Source organism: Lissotriton helveticus, chromosome 10 (assembly GCF_964261635.1).
Source record: "Lissotriton helveticus chromosome 10, aLisHel1.1, whole genome shotgun sequence".
In the NCBI taxonomy this organism is placed as follows: Eukaryota; Metazoa; Chordata; class Amphibia; order Caudata; family Salamandridae; genus Lissotriton; species Lissotriton helveticus.
Window position 1 is genome coordinate 1,052,087,318 of NC_136071.1, and position 23,912 is coordinate 1,052,111,229.

The 23,912-nt window shown below is 43.3% G+C and overlaps 1 protein-coding gene across 3 annotated transcripts in view; it reads right to left on the reverse strand.

Moving 5' to 3' along the window:
- ETV1 (ETS variant transcription factor 1) overlaps window positions 1-23,912 on the reverse strand; it is a 129,965-nt gene that overhangs the window by 58,920 nt on the left and 47,133 nt on the right. For all 3 annotated transcript variants that reach the window (XM_078663759.1, XM_078663760.1, XM_078663761.1), the window contains 2 exons: window positions 9,785-9,914; window positions 7,461-7,652 (listed from right to left, as the gene is read on the reverse strand). In XM_078663759.1, coding sequence (XP_078519885.1) covers window positions 7,461-7,652; window positions 9,785-9,914 — 322 coding nt within the window. The remainder of the gene's footprint in view (window positions 1-7,460; window positions 7,653-9,784; window positions 9,915-23,912) is intronic.

Sequence of the window (23,912 nt, forward strand, 5' to 3'; positions counted from 1 at the left end):
AGAGCGGTCCACCTCGAAACCAGGGAAATGGGTTCAAATCTCAGCAGGGGCACTCAACATCTTGTGATCTGGGCAAATCACTTAAAACCCCCCGTGCCTAACAAAAATTAATGTGTCCATCTGTAACGAAACTGGTGCTCATGTAAAGCGCTCTGATACCTTTGGGTTGAGTCCGTGCTATATAAAACTAAAAAAAAATTATGGTGGTCGCGCCGGGCCCCCGCACACAGGGGAGGGCTGGGAGCGCCGTGCACAGTAGTGACGCAGTGCCCTGCCTCCCCTGGTCAGCATCCGCCACGATTGGCCAGCTGAGCGTGAACCAGAAGCACTTCAAGTGCTTCCGGTTCACGCATGGTTTCAACATCGGGCAAACTGGTTGGAACCGGCTTGCCTGCCCTAAAGGACTTAAAAGGCTGGGAAGCTCGGCGCACAGTCTCTGTTCACCGCTCCCCAGCTTTGCCGACAGGTCACACTAGATCAGAGCCTCAGGCTGAGGCCTCAACAAATTTATTTCACCCGCCCACCATCCCCTAAGGCAGATGTTATGGTTTAATAAGAATGTTTTTTCGGTTTATGGGCGGAGTAATGTAAATTGATATGATGGTTTGATGTTGTTTTCTTGATATATGTAGTAAAAGAGTTGTGTGTTCTCAAATGAACAGCTAATTTTTAGGTCAACTAATTTTGTCATATTTTTATGCATTTTCCTTGGTCAGGCGGTAAGGTCATGATCGGTGAGCATAGTTTTCAGTCTCTAGCAGGCATAACCATTATAAAATGGCGACTCCCGAGGGGGAGACCGAGTGTCTCTCATGGAACTCCAGGGGCAGTTACAGCCGGTAGGTTGGACAGTTGCGGGGGATGGGAAGTCTCGCTTCCAGTAGGCTGGTTGACCAATTTCCGCATGCGTATGCGCTCTAGGAGGCATAATTGCTGCGCCCCTTTTATGGAGTTTAACGTTGAGGGCGTGTGAGGGCCGGGGGAAGGTATCCATCCAGTAAGCTGGGCCCCCTAAGCAAGGTCACGCTGGTAAGGAGGTGTGGACCTAGCTGGATCAGGATCTGAGAACGCCAGTCATTGACCTTGTCGTAGGCTCTAGCAGGGATGTGCAGAAATTAATATCTTCATCACTTAGATTATGATAGGATTGGCTCTGTATTAGAAACATGGTAAGGTTAGCCAATTGGACACCATGTACCTAGCAATGTATTGGACTTTCTGCGTATTGCACGTAATGTAAATAAATGATTAGTAATGTTTTTAAGATTTTATGTAATAAAATACGTCCGGGTTCCCATGACCCCTAAACGAAACAGTTGTGGTGCTTCCAGTGTTTGCCTTGGGGGAAAGTGGGGATTGGTGAGCCTCCCAAGGGAGTGGGAGGGTCCCTCTTTTCACCAATGGTTGTTGTTCTAGGAAGGGGAGGGGGCATTAGGCAGTACCAGACCATACAACATAAGCAATGGTCGCCTGCCTCACCTGCTGTCAGTGGTGGTCGCCAGCAATAAGCAAAATTGATATATTTCCATGCTGGGACGACTAGCGGAGATGCCAGAAACACAGGTGCTGAAGAGGTTAGTTGTACTTGTACTTAGGAGCTGCCTCCTAATACATTGTTTTTTTTGTATCCTGCTAAACCTAACGGAACTCATATAATCACAGCTACCAAGTAGAACACAAAGACAACAGAAAAGCGATGGGGAGGAAAAGGCTAATGGTGAGCTATACGTAAAAGGTGACTATGTGTTTAAACAAATGTCACCATGAAACTATTCAGATGTATAGATGGTAACAAAATGTCAACAAAATACCAGTCCAAGAGTAAATATTTTCAGCTGGGTCAACATATGTCGACAGCTCATGCACGATCTGTAATACAAAGGGACCAGAAAGCCACTAAATGGCATGTAGCTGTCAATGTTTCACGAGCATCAAACTCCATAGTTAAGAGCTTGCATGAAAGGAGACAAAGGGTTGAGAATTGTGATAAAACTCCCAGAAACCCACATGAACATCTTGACTTTTAACTTCTTTAAACAAGACACCTAGGTTAGGAATCTCTAGATTTAGGAACTATCCAAGTTATGCTGTTGCAGACTTATAGAACACCACATGGCAGCCCCAGAACTGCTTTGTGGTTTTCAGAACTGCTATGGCGTGTTCAGGACTGTTTCAGAGTTCTTAGGACTGCTTCAGGATATTTTGAAATGCCTCAAGGGTTTTCTCCAGTTGAGAAAGGTTCACATTTAGTTAATCTGTAACCTCCATTCATGAACTGTCAAAAATCTAAATCTGCCTTCTCTTTCAATGCTAATCGCAATGCTCTATATATTCATGTACATGACTTTCAGTAATTCTTTATATGGCGAAAACAGGCCATAAAATACAACACTGTGCAACATACTAAGACACCATTAAAAGAGTTCCACAATTCAATCGTCAAATTAATAGAATTTATTTGAACAGCAAGATATCTCATCGATGAGTATCAGCAATCAAAGATAAAGGCATATGGTACTCTTGCAGATCATTAAAAGTGCAAATTGTCAGTGATAAAACCACTAAAAAACAACAATAAAAACAATAGATTGATAAAAGAGAATCACACAGAACAAGTGTGCCAATCATGTATAAGAAATTAATCACAACTTAGGTAATATATTAGCCCTCCATCGTTCTCCTGGCTCTAACAGCAGCTTTTAAGAATTCATTTACTTTAGCATAGCGCCAAACTGTCCTCTTTTAGCCACTGACAAATGCTTTACTGCTAAATACAACTGGAAGTGCTTGTGCTAACATAGCAACCCCTGTCATCAAATCCCCGCTCATCGTGCTCAGTCACGGCAATTACCCGTCAAAGCAATTCTGTACCGGTATCAAGCAAAATTTGTTTTGCTTAAATTGAAAATCTAATTTGGCCCATTATTTAAAAATAAAGCGAGGCAAAAAGACATTCTGCCTGTCCCTAGATACGTTCTAATGGAAAGCTAAACACAAACCATAAATCTGAGAGATGCAGAAAAAAAGAAAGACCTCTGAATACAGTTTTTTGCATCTTAAAAAACAGCTATTTAAACAGACCTGTCAAGAAGTAAAAAGAGAATGTAAATAGGGATTAAAGTAGGAAATGCAGCTTTGCTCACAAAGCCTTAAAGGAAGTGTGTGATCCAATATTTGCTTTTACTGCAGGCTTTGCTTGAAATCAACCCTATTGTAGTGTTTGATTCACCTGGTCTCTGCAGCACAACTTGAAGAACAACCTTCTGTGGCAATATTCAAGTTACCTTTTCCTGCAGGGGCTGGAACCTGCCCCAGAAAGAGCAGGTCACAACACGACACCCCATCCTGCAAGCCAGAATAAAAGTGGCATCAAATTCAGTTCTATGAGCTTGACAACATGTCTGGTTTTCTGGGGATTTGATTTCAAGGGCTATTTAGTCCAAAGCTAACAAGAACAGTCAGGAAGCAGTAATCCATTACCGGAACCAAATTCATCCCTCCGGCCCTAGAAACCACTCTGCTCAATATATAGTACTGTGGAAGTAGCTTAAACGTATGGTGCGTGGAAAAACGTACAGACATGGAGTAGCAGGTCAGAGGCGGTGTCCGTCTGTTTCAATGTAGTACATGCACCAAATGCCGTATTACAGAGAGTGACCAAGAGGCGCATCAGGGTTTGCACCCACGTTGCTCACCCCAGGTCACTTTGGTATTACAGAAGGGGCCGCAGATGCTTGTCCGGCCCGTTATGCAACAACACTAGCCCTGGCGCACATAAAGTGCCAGCACTATCTGTAGAGGGCACTCCCTCATTTGCATGGGGTCGTGCCCCATGGAAATGAGAGAATCCCTCTTTCCCCTTTGCCTGCGCCATTTTACAGACGCGGGTGCAGAGGCAAAGAAGCTGTCAGGAGGTGCACTGACAGTGCGCCACCTAAAAGGTGGTGAAATGTAAGTGCGCCCCCTGAGAGCCGCCCTCTGCAGGGTGTAAAGGGGCTTCAAAGCAGTGCGAGTTCTCTGCTACCCTGGTGGCAGCAAATTCATGGTAATGGGGTGAATTTTCATTGTTTGCGCTGGGAGCCTGCGCAAACAATGAAAATGCGCCTTTACTGTAATAAGGCCCCTGGGGGTAAATGGTGCTGGTTCTACATGCGTGCACTAACAGGGCCGAACTGGGGAACCGAAAACAGCACCACTGCACCTTCTTCTCACCGTTTTCATCCATTCTATTGTGCTTCTTTCCTCCCTCTCTGATCTCTTTCTCACCACCTCCCTCCCCCTCTCTCTTGAAGTCCCCCCACCCACCCACCTACCCATGTGCCTCCCACAATCATTTTCGGGGAGCTGAGAAAGGTGACTTGGGCGCCAGCACCACCTCTGGCCTGTGGACCTTTGTGATAATTTTTGGCAATATTCAATTGGAAAGAGCTGAACCGGTGGTGACATCTGAAATTGAAACGGTGATAAGCAAGTTGAAGAAACATTGAGAAAAGAGGTGTGTATTATGAGTGCCAATTATCAAAATTTAGAAACAGGGGTTTAAAGAGTTTTTTCAGGGGCAGCGCCTCCGCTATGGCGGAGGAGCATCGCCCCACTGCTTTGAGCAGTGTAAGGAAAGGAAACATAAAATGATAATAACTTTTAGTTATTTTCATTTTATGTTTCCTTCACTTTCTTCCTTTGCCAGCGGGTGGGCGGGGCACAGAGCAGGGCAGGAGAGGAGTGGTTTGCCCACTCCTAAAAGTACACAGTGACTGTTTGGTCAGCCCTCTCGGGCTGCCCAAACCAGTCATGTGCACTTTACCCCTTTTCCATGCAGGCTGCATTACAGCCTGCGTGGAGAACAAGCCCAGGCTCCCATTCCCTGGTGCTGCGTCCCACCAGGACGCTCAAAACCAATCACAACGCTACATTGCACGCTGTGATTGGTCAGGGGAGCCTTGCTGTTGTTCCTGGCTTCCTGTCCCACGCCACGAGGAGAGAGCAGGAGCAAGGCGCAGAGAAGCGGCGGCGGGAACAGCAGTAAGGTAAGTTTGTTAATTATTTTTTTATTTATACTCTAAAGGTACCTCGAGCCCGCGGCGCTTTAGCCCCCCCACCCGCAAGTCATGCCAGTTGCTATTGGAGTTTTTATTGTGTGAGAGTACTTCACTCCCTCTAGTTTGGGGAGTTTCCTCATTTTCTGACGTCTGTGCAACCACATATCTTTCCCACAAGCACTGGTAATGTTTACTAAAGAGTGTCAAATAGAGTTAAAAATGGATGTGCATTTTTCTGGCAAACTTCCTTTAAAACATTTTCCTTGTGAGTTCGAAACTGGATGGTTGGCTGCAATTTTCTTCCTTGGAACAACTAAAAAAGGCGCAGCAAGTACGGATTTTAGTATGAAAACCCCATGCAGAACAATGTGTGAACTACAGGAAGCTATCACGGTACTGACAGGAGAGGTGAAATGTTTGTGAGTGAAAAACTCTGCACACTCCTAGCTGGGGTTTGGGCCTTGAGTTAGCTGGTGTGCGAACGGCCCTGCTTCACACTGACCCCACTCAGCCACCCTTTGACTGCAAGCCTTGGGGGCGGCAGATAAGTGAAGCCGAGGAAGCAGCGCGGCCTTCAGCCGCCCTCGCGTTTAAAGACACAAGGCCGAGCACCTTGGCCTAAAGTAGCCTTTCAAACGCTGACATCTCTCAGCGTGGCGCACACAGCGGTGCAGCCAGGGAGGGAGCGGCGAGCGAGGCTGAGGCGCACGGAGAAAGCCCAGGAGCTTTCATGCCGGCTGTTACCATGACAATCTTGTTTTTCACTTCCACCTGTGAGAATAATACAATTTATGGCGTCAGCACCAATAATGAGACAAACGCAACCGCACACAACGACAAAAAGCTAATCGCACGTGGCTGTGGAAACAACGACTGGGTTATGGGGCAATGGCAGGATATTATTGCCTTCTAATCCTTGTCAAACGGAAGAGAAAGGGCCGTGGCGGAGATGTTTAGTGCCGATGTGAGCATACCTGCTTCTCAGCATGGGGTCCAAGGTGCCGTCCGGGAACACGTGCTCGATGCAGAGTCGTCAGTCACTAGCAATGCAAAGGCGAAGGATGTACCCACTGAAAAGCGGCCACCACCAGGAGCCCTGAGTCAAGTTCAAGGCTTCGATAACTTGCTTTTCACAGAGTGCTTTAAACCATTTTTATTCATTGTAAATAACCTGCAGGTCACCCAAACCGATGTCAGCAGCGAGCAGTTAACACACTGAGGGCATCTTAGCAGCAAAAAAAAAATAAAAAACCAAAAACCTCCACTACATCCATAAATAAGATTGTGTGCATGGAAATGGGTTGGATGTACACGAACCAAAAAGGGAGATAGAAGCCTGAGAGGGACTAGCATGAAGTCTGAATGTCAGCACTGAGGACCATTCTTGGCTCAGTCAGTTCATTTAAGGTCAGACATTAGGGATACGTCATAAAGATCTGTTAGGGCCAGTGCTTTAATTGGGCCGGTACTGTCCAGTAAGGAGTACCAGCACCTTTTTATTTTGAGAGGGAGAGTACCGGCACTTCTCAAGAGTGGCGTAATACTTTTATTTGGAGAGTACCAGCACTTTTTAGAAACAAGCAGGTACTCTGGTTCAGAGTACCTGCTCTTTTATTTTTCCATTTCAAGCACTGGTCAGGGCACTGGCCCGCGAATCTGCATCATGGTGTTCAAGTTCACTTGTCCATCCGTACAGGAGTTGAGACAACAGGCACTGCTTTCAAACGGTCATCAACAGATAAGGCCACTGGAATTATATGGCACGGGTGGACCAAATTATACGGCAAGGTTTGCTGACTTATATTGAAGATAAAGACAAATTATGTGGCATCATGCAGTACAATTTGTGATAGTATTACTTCCTTATTTTCACATTTTTACACAGGTTAACATTGTCTGTCCAAGTATTCCATGGTATTGGTAACAGTTTAACACACAAATACAATAATAATGAATTAAAAAAAAGGGGACCAGTCAGTCTTTGCAAAGGGCCTTCCACTGCAGAGCAACATGTGCTGCTGGGATTTTAGTAACTTTTGATCCACCTGAGCTAGAAACAAATCTTTTTGTTAAAATTTGCAGTTTATGCATCAGATGGTGAATTGTGTGGCAAATGCAGCAAGTTCATATTTGGAAAATTCTGTGGACGTCAAATCACATAATTCCAGTGGCACATATAATAGATAGCCGTAAATACAAGTGTATAACTACAATGGCTCAGAAAAGCATTTGGTTTGCCTTAGAGGAAAGCACCACATAAATACGCAAATCACTCTCCCTGCTACTGTTACGACTGAATAGCTGTAACCTACACAACTCGGGAAAAGTTGTGTTTACAACAAGGGCTTGGATGAGCTCAGATCAAAAGTTGACATAAGGCAACTGTGAACACCAGGCCCACAACCTTTTGCGTTTCCTTACCTGTGGTCCATGGAGTAGCTGTTGTCTGGAATAGGCTGTGCTGCAGGTGGGAGGTGCGTGTGGAACGCCCCGTCTGATTTTGGGGTGTGAGCGGAGCTGGGTGATGCATGATGTAGGGGCGACACAGGGGTGCTTGAGGGCGTGGGCGGGTTGGATGGCCTCATTCCCACTTGTGGCTTTTGATCATAGGCACTGTGAAAAAAAGGGCAAAGATGAGTCCACCTGCAAACAGGAAGACCCGCCTACAATCAAGGGTATACCATTGATAACAGGAATCCAGCAGGGAAGCATTTACTCTGCATTTGCAGTATGTTTGGCCAGCACAGCTCGCAGCCCACCTGCACTGTTCAATACTTGACGAGTCATAGTACACCGAGCACCTCCCATGAAATGTCACTCATGTAAATCACGTTAAAAGCCTGTCTAAACCACACTGAGAGAAAATACATTACTGCACAGAAAAGAGGGGTTAAAAAGCTTCTTCTGAAATACACTGCTCGGTGCATTATTTTTCTTCTTAGAAGAGGAAAAGCCGCAGACCCCAAAGAGCATCATAAATAAGAAAATTGGCAACTCCCCGATGAGTAAATTAGAAAGGTGTCTTAATCTCCTCCTCTATGATTGAGGATTGTCAGGGTAAAAGGGCTTCCCTTGCTCTCCATTGACAAGGTAAGATATGGCTGCCAATCGCCCCATCAACAGAATGCTTGTGATGGCTCTGGAGGGATGGGTGGGTGCCTCGTAGCAGTGGTATCTTCCAACTCCACATTGTGTGAAGGTACCTTATGAAAAAAGGCTAGAGGTAACAGGGCAGCCAAATTGATAAGCAAACATGAAGGGGCTAGCAAGTACAACAAAACGTCAATTTAAAAAGCGACGATAAAGCAGCAAAAATCTGGTCGCTAATCAGATGCTGCTATTGTGAGAGTGAATAATTTCAGAACTGTTAGTTCCAAGGCAGGTCCTGAAACATAAGGTGCATAATAAAATCAAACAAACGTTTACCATTTCAAAACAGTAAAAGTGTAATAAAAAAGGGGAAAAAATATGTCCAGCATAGGTGATAAATCACAGCAAAGCACTTATTCATAGCTGGAAAAGAAAATGTGGAAATTGGAGCAGAAAACATAATACTTTGAATATCAATCTCAGCTGCCCTCATGTGAATACAAATATAGGTGATAAAACAAATATGAGTGTATGTCATCTTTTCTATGGGTATCACCACACCCAACACTTCACCAACCAGACAAACCAAGGTTATGAGTACCTAAGTCACGGAACCGCAAGAAGTCAGAGGAAGAAGAGGAGATTCCCATTCATTCATCATCAATAGTAATGAATGGGTAAGGGAATTTCAAGCTTGGGAAGGGTGACCCTAACATCATCTTCAATGAGGGCAAACAAGGAAAAAGTCAAGACAATGGGTCAGATTCACAATGGCATGTAAGAGTACGTAAAAGAGACCTACTGTAGTACTATCTTCGGCACTCACAAGAGCTTTTGTTAACAGGTCCCAATATTTTCGTAACACTACCCAGGCACTGTGCTGAATGGCCCTCTAGATGTTTGACTCTTATGTGGAAGTTATTTCAAGCACATGCAATGGCTACAAGCCTGCAGGGTCGGAGCCCGGTCTAAAGGACTAGTTTTTGATAGGTCAGTGTGTGGGCCGATGTTTGGCTTTTTGCAGGCCTGTTTATGGCCTAGTGGGCCGTTTTTTAACCACCAATTTCCTCATTACCACAAGCATTGTCTGTATCACGCACAAATGTAAGCAGTCTCCAACACTTTGCAAAACACTTATACAATGTGACTTCAGAAACTGAAAACTGTAATGATTTGCAAACATGGGTCATATTCTTAGCTATCTGATTCGCTAATGGGGGCCACTTTATTTTAGCACCTGGGCCTAACTTGTGTTCCAGTCGAACCCCACTGGCCTGTAGGTACAAGTTATTGAAATAAGGCTATACATGCAACCTCTAGTGAAAACAGTGCTCAATTAAGTTTGGTACAGAAGCTTGGACTGACACTACTGAATGGCAGGGGTGCCCATCACTACCTCAAGTCTTTCAATCTATCACAGATTCCCTGCCCATTTATCTAATTCTAGCAGGTTCCTTCTCTCTCCCTTTGTTACAATCTTTCTGTCTTTATCTTTCTCCTTACCCCCCCATTGTGTGTTTTTCTCGCTCTTGCTCCGTGTCAAAGTCTGATCCGGAAAAATAAGTGCTGGTCTTCAAAAATGAGTGCCAGTGCGCCCCAACTGCAAACACCGGCTCAAATTAAGCACAGAGTGAAGAATGCACTCTATTACTTACCTGACATTATACAGGCACTTTTCCCCATAGCTAAACTTGAAGGGATGTTCTTGACCGCACGTCGAGCCGATCTCCGAGCAGGGGCTATGTGGCTCTTTCTTGATTTTCAATGGGAGACCATGAAAAGCCACTGGGACAGAGAAAAAAATCAGCGTTACTGTCACTGTCATATGCAACAATGTTTCTCTGCATGCAAATCAAGACTCTGCTAATGAAAGGCAAATTAACAAACACAGATTTCCAGAGAGACCGCTTAGGCTGAAACACCTTGCTCGCTGATAATTAGAGATCAAACGTAACACCTTTTACACGTAAGCCTCTTAGGTTTTTCAATCCTTGTTTTGCCTCTTCTGATGGTATCCACTTTGAGGCACGTGCGGGTGGTTGGCCTTGGGAATACTCAGTACATGAAACTTGAAATGCATCTTATGCGGATGAGGGCACGTTGTTTTATCATTTATGGTTTTAGTAAGCTGTAAATGAACCACACAGGGGTTGGCATCATTATGCAAAGCAGAACGGTCAAAAATCATGTAAGGAGAAAAACAGTTTGTTACCAGTAACCATCGGTGTGCAGTTTATGTTGTAAATCTCAGTGTAGGCAAACTTCTAGGCTCTAGTTGTTCTAATGGGAAGTGCCATAATTTCCCTCAAATAAAAAGTTCTTTGGTGAGGACCTTGGGAGTATCTGAGCTGAGATCTCCCAATCCCCCGTGACAGCAAGCAGACTTCCCTGTTCTGTTAATAAATTATTTTCCAAGAGAGTTTGTGGTAGGAAATATCTCAGGGTAGTTGTGAAACTCAGAAGGGGTCAACCTAGTTTCTTGTAAGCAGGATACTGACGTCCTGAAGCACCTGAAATTTGAATGTATTCTCCTATCTAGATTTTGAACAATACAAGATTTCTCATGTGCAGGGCCACTGGAATTATGTGATTGTGCAGCTGTGGTGTTTTTCGTACAATTATGAATCGCCCACATTTTCCACACAATCCATCATCTTCTGCATATTCTGCAGATTTTAACAAACAATAAAAAAAATTCTAGATTAAACGGTTCACAAGTTACTACTAAAATCACAGCGACATGTGTCGCTGTTAAAATATCAATCAATCAATCAGAGCATTTGTAGAGAGCACTAATCACCCGCGAGGGTCTCAAGGTGCTGAGGGGAAGGGGGGAGGGCGGGGGGCTGCAACTGCTCGAACAGCCAGGTCTTGAGAAGTCTCTTGAAGGTCAGCAGGTCCTGGGTCTGTCGCAAGTGGGTGGGGAGGGTGTTCCATGTCTTGGCGGCGAGGTAGGAGAATGATCTGCTGTCGGTGGTCGTTCTGTGGATGCGTGGAACGAGGGCGAGGTCAGCGGAGTGAAGCTGGCGGTTCGGGGTGTTGAAGGTGAAAATACCTTTTCAAAGGTGGACTTCTCACCTTTCTATTGCTTATTGCTGTGTATGGGTGTTAAACTGAAGTACGACCTATGCCCAGGCAGTGTTAGTAAGTGTAAAAATTACAACAAATTGAAGCACTATTATCAAACAATGTGCTGCACTGCGCCGCATAATTTGGCTTTTCTTGCTGCATAATTTAGTCAACCCTGTCACATATTTTGGCCCACAGCTGCCGCATAATTCCAGTGGCACTTCTCATATGCCATACATGAAGTGGCTAATAGCCGCTATGTGTTCTAAATAGGACGGACAGAACACTTGTTGCACGTCAGCCAAACTCAAAGTTAGATGCTACATTTTGAATTGTGATGAGAGACAACATTAGTGTAGGTGCAGAATTGTTTTCAATGTATGTATTTTCTCTTCCACAAATATAGCCAATGTGTGATATTTTAAGAAGCAATATCTCTGAGGATTGATGTAAAAATCATTTGCCAAAATAAACAACGCATTAAGGGAGCATTCATAGTTTGTACCACAAGAGAGTTACAACACAGATCATAGAAAGCACCTTGATCCATGTAAATAAGTAATGATGTAAGCAACTAATATGAAAACATTGTAGGGCCTAAAACGGTCATAACTCCTTGAGTTAAAAACATTTTTTACAAAACAAGGAACAATGATTTTCGGCTCGGCGTGACACTGGACGCTGAGAAAAATGGTGCTACTGATATTATGGGGAAAAAAGTTGAAGGTCTATTGCATCCTGGCCCAAAGGACATTGAAGTGTTTTGCGTGAGCACCAGAGCATGTCACACTTTTTTTTTGGTATGGGGAGATGACGTGATTTGCCCAGAATCACGGAATGTTAAGCTGAGACTTGGGTGAAGCCTGGTTACCCAATTCCACACTCAGCAGCTCAAGATGATGGGAGAATCCGGGTTTAACGGCTAGGGAGGTCAACCTCAAAGCTGGGGAACCAGGTTCGAGTCTCGGCAGGGACGCTCAACATCCTGTGATTCTGGGAAAATCACTTAGGGCGATATGTATAATTGAAATTCGAATTCGCAAAGGCCAAAATTCGCAGAATTTCGGCCTTTGCGAATGCGAATTCTCAATATGGAACGTATGAAACAAATGTGGTTCAAAATAAGGAATCGCAAAATTTGCTATTCCTTATTTTGCGATTGCATTTAAGGAATCGCAAAATTTGCGATTCCTTAAATGCAATGTATGATGCAAAAAATATTGCTAATTGTCCCTAAGGAATCGCAAATTACCACCAACTTCAAGTTGGTGGTAAGTTGCGACTTCCTTTACAAAAGCATTTTTTTTTAAAACAAAAGGTGCCATGTGACGCTCATACATGCCCTTAGGGCATGTATGTGTGCCATATGCGCACACATGTCATTTTCAGGGGTGCAGCAGGGTGTCCTTTGCGAATGCGAATTCTCAATATGGAACGTATGAAACAAATGTGGTTCAAAATAAGGAATCGCACAATTTGCTATTCCTTATTTTGCGATTGCATTTAAGGACTCACAAAATTTGCGATTCCTTAAATGCAATGTATGATGCAAAAAATATTGCTAATTGTCCCTAAGGAATCGCAAATTACCACCAACTTCAAGTTGGTGGTAAGTTGCGAATTCCTTTACAAAAGAATTTTTTTTTTAAAACAAAAGGTGCCATGTGACGCTCATACATGCCCTTAGGGCATGTATGTGCGCCATATGCGCACACATGTCATTTTCAGGGGTGCAGCAGGGTGTCCTTTGGACACCCCTGCACCCTTGAAAATTATCTCAATTTGCGATTAGCTAATTGCTAATCACACATTTCCCCTTCATTCCTATGGGCCTCCTGGCCCATTGAAATGAATGGGAAGTGATTCCTTAATTGCGATTAGCAATTTGCTAATCGCAATTAAGGAATTTTAAGAAATCGCTAAAAAGAAGCTGATTTCTACATACATACCATTTTGCGATTTCTAAATAGCGATTCCTTAAAAATCGCTATTTAGAAATCGCAAAACGGAATGTTGCTACATATCGCCCTAAATCTCCCCGTGCCTACAAACTGTATGTGTCCATCTGTAATGCTCCTGGTGCTTATGCAAAGCACTCTGATACCTTCCGGAAGTTCACGCTATATACAACTCCGAAAAAAAAACTTTCCTTGAATCAAATGCTGGTTTTTTCTATATCTTGTGATACAGAGTTTACTGGACAGCCATCACTGAATGTAGGTATGCAAACGGATGGGTTTCAGTGGCCAGAATCCACTTACATAGACTTAATCTGGTTTTCCCAGAGAAAGTACTGTTCAAAAATTTCCTCAAGGCTGCCACAACTTAGCTGCAATATATGAAAGAGATGAAGACACATTTCTTTAAACAACACTTCATTATGACACAGTAACAGTCCACTTTCACTCCTAGAACCCAGCTACCCCTCCAAACCCAAACTGAATGCATGTCTGCCTTTGACCTTGAACACTGGGCCTTCTTGCTCGGTTCACGCTATACAAATACAACATGCATAGACACCTACACACATACATCACCACTCAACATGTCTTGGGTACAAAAGTTGTAGAGTACTATATTAAAGAAGCTGTATAGCGCTTAACACTCCTAAAAAAAACACAAAGTGCTATGCTTCACAGCACCCTGAAAGCCGTTTTTGAAGAGCATAGTTGATAGGATGTTGGCTGTAGTTAGGCATATGTGTAAGTGTTGGGTGGGGTTGGAAACCTGTTGTGTACGCAGGGGTGAAGTGGTACCAACCATAAACATAAAGTGCTGCAGAAAAGTGTGTTTGAAATAAAACACTCAACTTCTCCTCCAAGGGCTGCAATCACTTTGGACATATTTTTCCATCAGCAAAATTTGCACAAAAAACTCCCTTGTTGAAAAGGTGACAGCACGACCACCATGGCTATAAAAAGGAACATACATTTCTGACCAGGAAAGGAAAAGAGAATTGTCGTGAAATGAAATAGGCACTGGAAATACTTGGTATTGGGTCGGGGCTAAAAATAAATGCCATTCATCCGGTCGGTTACCAGCTTTGGAATCTGACCTTTATTTAGCCCAATCAGTTTATGAAATGAATATTAAGCTCTATCTGTCCCTTCTGCAGCGCAGGCTCGACATTAAAGCTGCAAGGATCCTCTTTAAAACACCCTGTACTGTAATGATGCCTTCGCTGCATCAGTAGTCTGGAAAAGAGCTAAACCCGGGAAATAATACATGTTAAAGCACTGGAGATATGAATCTGGCAGCCAGGGCAGCTCGTGCAGTAAACACGAGAAGAGATCATGTGACCAACACCCAGGGGTGGATGTCACTTCTTCCTCTGTTAATCCTCGGGACATGTTCGGCAAATGGGCATCTCAAAGAGCACTAATCTTGGAACATGGCACGTGCCAGCCAATCAACTAACTCGTATCTTCTCGGGAGGAGTCTCCTTGATAGATTTATTAGCCCCCTCCTCACAGCTCTCCCTAGAACCAGTAGTCTTCAGCTTGCTCGTTCTACTTAAGTGTTCAATTCTAAGAAATTATTTTTTATTTTATTTTGTCAACCCTTTCAAGAACACCTGGGCACTTCATGGCGTAGTTAAAGTGGACACAGAGGCGCCGGCAACTAATCACTGTCTTAACCTAACTAACTTGAAACATAACTTCTCAACAACTGGCTGGGCGTTTCGCGCCCGAAAAAGTGTCTCTCGACACCCAAGAAAACAAAGAGTAATAATTTATGCATACGCTGGTTGCTGCTGTGGCATAAACCTGCCACAGAAATCAGCCTAAATGGAACTGTGTATGAGTTGTCAATGAGAAAAAGTGCTGGGGGCATGTGTTTGATTGAAGCCCCTGGTAATTGTTGGAAGCCAAAGTCTGTACCTTAAGAAATACCGTTCATTACAAATGAAAAAGAAAACAAACAGCAGTCACAAACCAAAAATGGGCATTTCGATATTTATCACTAAGAACAACTCTAGCCACTTGCATCTCTTGAAGCAGTAAAGCCGGGAGCCAGCAACGACGACACTAAAGCCTTTCGACTAGTAATATGGTGGCTCCACGCAACCTAGTAGCTGGCCATATTAGCTTCAGACAGACATGCGTCCACCCAGCTGTCCACATGTCTAGAATATATCAGATATCTTGGTGACTTTTGAGTAGAAGGTTGGGATATATTGAGCCATCACAAGTATTACAATACTAAGGACCCATGCGGTTGCGTGCATATTGAGAGGCCAAGAATGGGATGGGAGAGGGAACGGGGCAGGAAGAGGATGTAGGGAGAGAATTGGATTTGTTATAAAAAGGAAGCAAATGGTTTTAACGTATCAGGACTTTTGAATAAAGCAGACAGCAAGTGCTGTGTGATCGTCTTGAATAGAGTCCCCCAGAGACTTCAAGGAGCTGCTGAGCTTGCGTTAGAGCAGGCTGCATCTCTCATGGCACCTACTGTTGGGTTTATATGGATCACCAAGACAACGGGGCGGGCACTCACGCAAATATGCCAAGAGCTGTGCCATCACAGCCAACGTGACATGGCTCTGATGAGAGAACTGGACTGAGAGTGGTCCCCCACCCTTCCAAGCGTCTGACAGCCCGAAGACATCTGTGCACCCTCTAACAACCACATTTTCAATTCACTCTAAGTGGGGCAGTAGAAATCTGCACACTCATTCTGAACAATTGGCTTTTTCTTCCAACACAGACTCGGTGCATGTAAAAGGCTGTTAAGTACTAAAGTATTCCTTATCAAAGCACCATCATCTGGAGTCATGATCAACACTAATTAAATTTCCCTCAGTGATCATGGCTCCAGCTTGCTGCCTTGGCTGCTCTGTACATTTTAGTTTGGCTTGCTGCTTAATGCTGGGCCGAAAGCAGAGGACAGATGCTCAAAAGCTCTCGCGTTGGTCAGATCTTTCAGCCTACTTATCTTTAAACAGAGGTCTGTGCAAAATCGAGCTAAGAAATGTTTTTAAAAAAAACAACATAGCACTTTATTGAAATGAATCTACAGACGATCTTTAACGTGGCTCCCTCCCTTCGAGGGGAGGACATCTCAGGAATCCATCAGAGACTATGCAGCATAATGCACACTCTGTAGGTCGATACCTCACCTTTATCACTTGCGGGGAAAGCACAGAAGAGGGGAGGCAATACCTGATGCTTTTCTTTTCTCGCTTTTTGGGTGGTTGACCATTCTCACCATATCCACGTAGAGGATGTGGTGATCTCAGTCGATACACCAGACACAGGCCACTATGACCGCCTGAAAATAGCCACCACCCATTATGCAAAGCTAAGCATTGCTTGTTGGTGCCAAATGTCCATGGGATTTCATTTATGGAAAACATATATCACTGACAGTATATCAGAAACAAAAATATTGTGTGGAGAGAATGTATTGTCAAAAATATCGAGGACCAAAATATCGATAAGGGCATTCCAAATAGGCAAGTATAGATTCACTATTATTTACTCCACATCTATGTACTTAGAATATATACATATATATAGAGAGAGCTATACATAGTAAAACTTTGCTTACCTATAGAAACTTACCTTCACAAGATTTTGACCTCAATATTCTTGGAATAATAGTCCATCCTATGATATTTTTGTGTCTGATGTTCTATCTAAACACTGCTGGGCTATGCCACGCATGTTGGCAAAAACAACTGATGACAGAGGCATATCCGGTCCTGTACTCTGTGTCTGCTCACTCTAGTTTAGTCAGTGAACACAGGTAAGAAAAATGCTTATTAGACTAACCCTAGACTGGTCTTACTCAGCAGCTTTTGGAGGTAACCATAAGAACATGGACAGGCAGCCTCACCCGAGTGGGTGGTGTTTAGGCTCAACACTACAAGCGTAGAGTAAAAGTGATTCAGTAGACCAAACCACTAGGTGCATTTTACATACATGCATCTTATATACACCCGTTTCTCCAGAAAGCGAAGAATGTACTTGCATACACTTTTCTGCACTGACTACACCTTTTATTAACTTAAGTATGAAATATAGTCAATATTAGAATAGGAAAATAAAAACCACTATAATGCTAACTCTGGATGGGTTATGTCATGGATAACTTTTTTTCGAATATGGGGTTTCTTGCTTCAGCTTTATATCAGAATTCACATTTCATTTGATCTTGAGCTTCGACAATCGCTCATCTTCGTATTCAATTAAATCACCTGCTTAATACTGAATAGCTTGGCCAGTGGAAAACAAAACACCACAAAATTGTACTACCAGTCTTGCAGTCAGCTGATCTCTGGTCCATAAACTTTGAACGTCAGCATTGCCAAATTCAACAGTTTAGCAGACAAACATTACCTCCGAAACTCGAGGAGCTGAAATCAGACATTTATTGTATTCCCTACGTGCATCCGATATTTTATAAACAAAGGGTCTAGAGATATCAGCACATTAACATAATTATGCAGTGTGTTAAATACCATTTAGTAGACCTCTCCCCAATGCCACAATGAGTGAAAATGACATGCATTGCAAATGTGCATTTCTGGAGTTATCATGAAGATCAAGAATATAACTGTCTGTAGGCGGAGACATGCAGGTATGTGCTTGAAAAAGGGGAAGCTGAAGAAAAAAAGATGGTTCCCTCATTTATAAGAATGAGGGGGCTGTGACTGGGCAGCTGTGTTTGATAAATCCAGGGCGTTATATTGGTGAATGGTGGTGCAGTACTTGTGAAACTGGTGAACGCAGAGCATGGTCCATTAAAGTGGCGGCAGGCCTCAGCAAGTGATATTTCTATATTTGATTAGCTTGGGGTTGTGAGTGTTTACTGTGACATGCTGCAGTTCTATGGGAAGTCTGTGGGCTATGCTGGTGCGGTATCAAGCAAGGACTTACAAATGTATGGATTTGGACCAGTGACACGGAGCTCTGAGGCAGATGCAACTTGGGGAGTAGAGGGCTGTGACTGGCAATTGTGTGACTGCAGTTTTTGGCTCTTATTACTGCAGTTGTACAGGTAGGTGAGGGCCAAGACATTTCCTTATGGAAAATACTAGTGGCCCCAAAGGGTGATCCAGGAGGTTAATTTGGCCATATGCTCTTTGTGGACCTCAGATTACAGCAAAGCATTGTTAATTTTTTTGCCACTCTGTAAAAAAAATGAAGCTACATGTCTCAACAGCTGGAAGAGACCCTGACTGCTGCGGAGCTTTGAGAAGCTCAAGTAGCGTGCTCTTGTGTTCACTAGCTACCTGGTGAGTGCCCGAAGACTTATTTGGCACACTGAATAGGGGTATCCACAGATGGTCTGATGAGTGCTGGGCAGAAGTGTCTGACTTTGTGGGATATTTCTTAAACACTCATTCAAGAGCTAGATGAGGCAGATGTTTCTCTGTTTTGATACGATCTACTTCTAAAAAGAATTCCCTATCATTCAGCACATATATATTCCCACGTCGGCAAGATGATTCAGCAAGCTCCCGCTCGTCTCTGATATCTCCAGTGATCTAGGAGTCACAAGTCTGGGCCTCAGAACTGCAGACTCACTATAGCAGTATAAAGTGTAATAGTAACATTTGTTGTTCATCGTCCTTTGATCCAGCAGATGTTTGGTAGTAAGCTCAGTTATGAATGAGTGGATTTGTACATTAATCACACACTACTGTGCACCTAGTCAATGCTGGGTTGCCAATGGGCTGATATGTTCAATCCAAGTGCAGCCTGTAATGTTTTGGTGTAGCCTTGACAGTTTTTCTGACCGGGTCCCATATTCAACTAAAGAACATACAAAACCGAACCAGCATGTTTTGATTTCCTGTGTTTAATGTATCCAGTCTGCAGAAGTTCCTTTCACATCCCTGGAGTGGGCAGGGAAAGCGAGAAGATGGGGAAGAAAGAGGAAGGGAAATGAAAGGGGGGGGGCAGGTGATTCAGACCCAAGGCAGCTGAGGCTTTACAGGTTTGCACAATGTGCTTAGTAACCATCTAAAGCCTGCAATTACTATTAAATTATTCTTCCGGGATCTACTTGTGTGTGTCTGGCTTCCCTAGAGATGCTGACAAGAGGAGGTATAGTCTGATCCAAAAAGAAGAGTGCTTTGCTTGAGCAATGGATGAAGAGCAGGAAAGACAGACTTTGGTAATAATAGCAATGGGTGATATGATAGAAACAAGCACATTCAGGAGAAAAGTACTCTTGGATCATAAGAGATTAAAGGGGACAGATGCAGGAGTCATCAAAGAAATAATGTTTACAGAAAGTGCAATAAATGCACGTTACAGCCTCCTTCCAGAGAATATGGGGACTTAAGACTACTTTAAAGAGTCCTGTGATCATGGATGTCGATTCACCAAAATCTCAGGGGTAGCGGAAGTGACATCACTTGCCCTTTGGTCCCCAATTACATCACAGTAAGTATATGAGCCTTTACCCCCTGTCATCCTAGTAAATGATGTCACATAACATTTTACTCTGATGACATAATTAAAAGTGACTTCCCCGCAGTTACAAATCAAACTATCAGTGCAAGGCTGATAAAAAAATCACCAGTTACAAAAGCAAACAAATCTCTATTTTAGTTACCATCTATATTTCAACTAGAGCCTAGATATCACCTCCACAGCTACAACAGGAGGTCAGATGCAAAGTTAAACAAATCCTTGTAACGCACACCACATGATTAGCACTTTGCTTGGGCTTATTAGATTTACATCAGGGTTACTTACAGTCTACATAAGTTTAAACATGGATGCAAGTGATCCATTAAAGCCTTGAAAAATCCCCAGGTAACATGGCCACTTGGGGACAAAACGCGAAGAAATAAATATTAATTGCCCAAAAGCGAGTGCAGTTAGCATATTCAGTGGGACCCCTTGTGTATGAATCAGTGACAGGCATCTATTTAGTGACACTATAACAGGGGCCCGACCTATCCATGAATGCAAGGAAATCCTGGCAAAAGACAGAGTCCCGTTTAAAGCCTATTGTGCCTTTCTCATTCTAATGCTTGTTATACCTTTGTCTTTCCATCGGTCGGTCAGCTGTCTCTTTTTTGCCTGTCTCTCCCTCTCACACCTCTCTGCCTCTCCAACATATATCGCTTCATCCTTCTATCTTTCTCTGGTGTTTCTTTATTTTTCTTTCTCTCTATAGCTCTTGCTCTCACACTCACTCACAAAGACACACATTAACCTTTTCCTCTGTGTCTCACCTATCTGTTGTGTCTTCTACCTCTTTCTCTGGTCTCTCTTCTGCTCCCACAATCTTTCCTAGCTCTTCTTTTCTCTGTCCTCTCTGCCATATTTCCGCTCTCCCTGGCATGCGTGAAGACATCGAGATGCCTTTTTACAGGGCTCTCTCAATTAACAACAAGAAATTATGTTGCAAGTGTGTTCTTTTCATTTGAAAAGAACTGTGCTGGGTTCTTGCTGGAGATGCACGCTTCTGGTCACTTAGGATGGGGTCGCAAGGGCAGAGCTACTGACCGCAAGGGGAGACCTCTAAATGAAGTTCATGGCTGTAATGGAACGAGGAGAAGAAACATACTGAGTCTGCATGCATCAAAGACCATGATGGGTGTGGGAGCAAAGAGCAGACATCTGTGGGGTAGGCATGGCAAGCCTCATCTGCAAACATATTCTGTTTCCATGCACTATGGCAGGTCTAGCTCACTCCGTGTGGTCAAGACATGTCTGATTACTAGCTTAGGTGCTATCCAGATCCCCTGATAAATAAAGAAACCACTCTGAAATGTAATGGTTTGAGTTATTTAACTCTTACAATAATTACTGGATGTGTTAAATGCCTTCAAACTCGTGATTCCAACCAACATGTAAAAGGGATTTAGGCACAAGTTAGAATTAACCTACCTCCTCATAATCAGTCCCAAAGTTGTAAAAGATAGCCAACGCCTTACTCCCCATGCATGCCAACAAATTTTCAAACAAGATGGAACAGTAAGCTGTCTACCATAATGACTGGGGGATCAAAAAACAAAACCTCAGTGAGCCTGGGATTGTACACACTCCATCCACAGATCAGTCATTTACAAGTTGAATTGAATTGAATGAGCAACCAAAAACTATTGATGTTTGTGAGAAAAGCACTAGATCTAAACTCAGGAGACCATCAAACAGCTATTTGTGATCAACCAGCATATGATAAGGCATAAGCCTACTCAACATGACCAATTAGAAGAATGAACAAATTACAGGAAGGGCCATGAATAATTACAGGAAGGGCCAAGGCAAGGACTCAGAATTCCTTATTCTACTGCTTAAAGTTCCTTGAGTCAGGACAGGTGGTTCCACAACCACCAGCATGCCTACTCCATAGCAAGCAATTGAAGCATAAACAATAAACCATGTGTGTATACAGCAATGACCCAGGATGGCTGAAGGCCTGACTACATGGATTATCTTAGTGCCTATTTGCCGCCTGAGACGAAATCGAGCTCCATAAATACAGAATATTCTAAAAGTTAAGTCCCAGGTAGCTTGAAAAATGAGCCAAACAGCAGGATCCACTCAAGAGGCAGGAACATGAGTTCCATTCTAAATGTGAAATAGTAACATGTGTTATTCACAGCTCTTAGAAACTGAAGAAGTGCAGCAATTCAATATTATTTCTATGAATGGTATAGAAAATAAAAGACAGGACTAGTATTGGTTGTTAGATGTCTTTCAGAGGGTGCCATAAGATAGGCTAATACAGGAAACTAGAACTTGGGAGGTATCACATTTCAAATTGAAGCAGTATTGTAAACTCTTTTTCTTGGCTTTGACTTTGTTGAGTATATGTCTGACAGAGCAGTGGGCATGGGCCACAACCCTAACTCTCCCAATATTCTAGTGAACGACACTAGGAAGAAAGTTTTAAACAAGCATTGGCCTAGTCTTTTCTTTGGGACCTATTGGCTTTGCCAGTGGCTCTAGCTATGTTGTAAAGCATACCCTGTACTGTGCAGCATGACTTAAAAACAAACAAAAAACATATGCTGCCGTCCACATCATTGCATGCGTGCACCTGCTAAATGACCCAAGGGCTTTTTTCTGTTTGACATTTTGAGTGGAATTAGTAAAAAATAAAATGTAGCATGGATGGGGGAAGCAAACCTGGGGAGAGCAACAGGGGGCAACACACGGGGTGGGGGTGGGGGGGCAAAAGAATATTGTGCAAGAAGAAACATGGGGAGGCGCACATGGGGTAAGCAACACAAAAGTGGAAGGAGGACAAACGGAGAGAGGAGATTGTCAGGGAACAAATGAATGAGAGACAGTTTCACAAGGAGATGAGGATAGAAGCACAAGGGCAAAAACATCAACGCCAGGAGGTGGGATTAGTACAAGGGCAGTGAGTGCAGCAGAGGGAGAGGGGGAGATGCACACAATGGAGATAGCAGGAAAACACATACACTGGCATAGAGTGCTTAAACAAAAAGAAGAAAGGTGTGCCTGAAAACGGAGTAGAAGGATACAAATAATGGGTTCTTGCTCAAGCAGAGGGAAACATTCAAGAGGAGGAACAGAGACAACACATACACAAATTAGAAGCAAGCAAATGAGAGCAACAATGAAGCCACAAATGGGAAGTAATGGGCAGGCTTTAAGTCCACAGTAAACTAACAAACTAATAGATAACACATGGGCTGCCTTAGGTGAGATCTTACTAATTAGCATGTGTTGTAAAATGATACAGAACTGAATTAGAGGGATTATCTTGCTCCCAAAGCTGACTTTTACCTGTGAAAAGAGAGGAACATGCAAAATGTTGCCTTAAGATTTCAGGGAACTCAGTGCATAGCAGTTTGCACCAACAAAAACTGAATCCCTGCAAAGCAGTATTGGCAGAACAAGTAAATATATGATCAGATACCTCAGCCTGCAAACACTTAGCAGTTCAGTGATGCTCAACCAGATAAGGCAACCCCCTGCTTAAGAGCTGTTCATTCAAAAATAGCATCCAATCCAGAGCCCTACACCCCTCCCCCACGCCTGTTATGAAACATGTAAATCTTCCAAGCAATTTGATCATCTGCCTTAAATGCGAACTACGTAAAAACATACAACTTCTGAAACATTCTATGAAGACATTTCACCTCCACATCCCGGTTATTCGCAAAAAGGTCAATGCGCGTCCGTTTTACATCTATTACAAAGGGCTTCGAGATAAGATCAAACCCCGCTGGCATTAACAAACAGGATTACTGACACCCAAACACTGCTCTTTAGCTGCAGGGGTGCACTTTAAAGAAACAAACACAGAAGAAAGATAAGATTCATTATGCGAGGATGTCACCCGTAATTGCTACTTTAATTAATGGCATTAACCTTTCACCTCGAAAGCAAGAGACTGAAATCACAATGTGCCTACAGGTTAACCTTAACACTGCATTGTTTTATATCAGTTTTATTTCCACCTTGTGAGAACTGTCAGCTTTATAGTAAAACGCCGTTCACTGTCGAGAAAGTAGCCCCCTTCGCCGAGATTTTGCTAAAGGAAAACTAAACTTTTGACAGCTGTGTCCCAGCATAAGGCTTTTTTGTTTTACATATTTAAGGAAGGTAGGTCTCTATTAGGAGGTGGTAAAAGTTTGGAAGGAGACCTGGTGTTTATTTATTTATTTTAAATTCATGGGAAGGGGTGAGGGCTGGCGATTAGAAGGGTGATAGGAAATCCCCTGTTATTGGTAAATTGAGGATGGAAGGAAGAGGTGGCGGCGGTATTAAA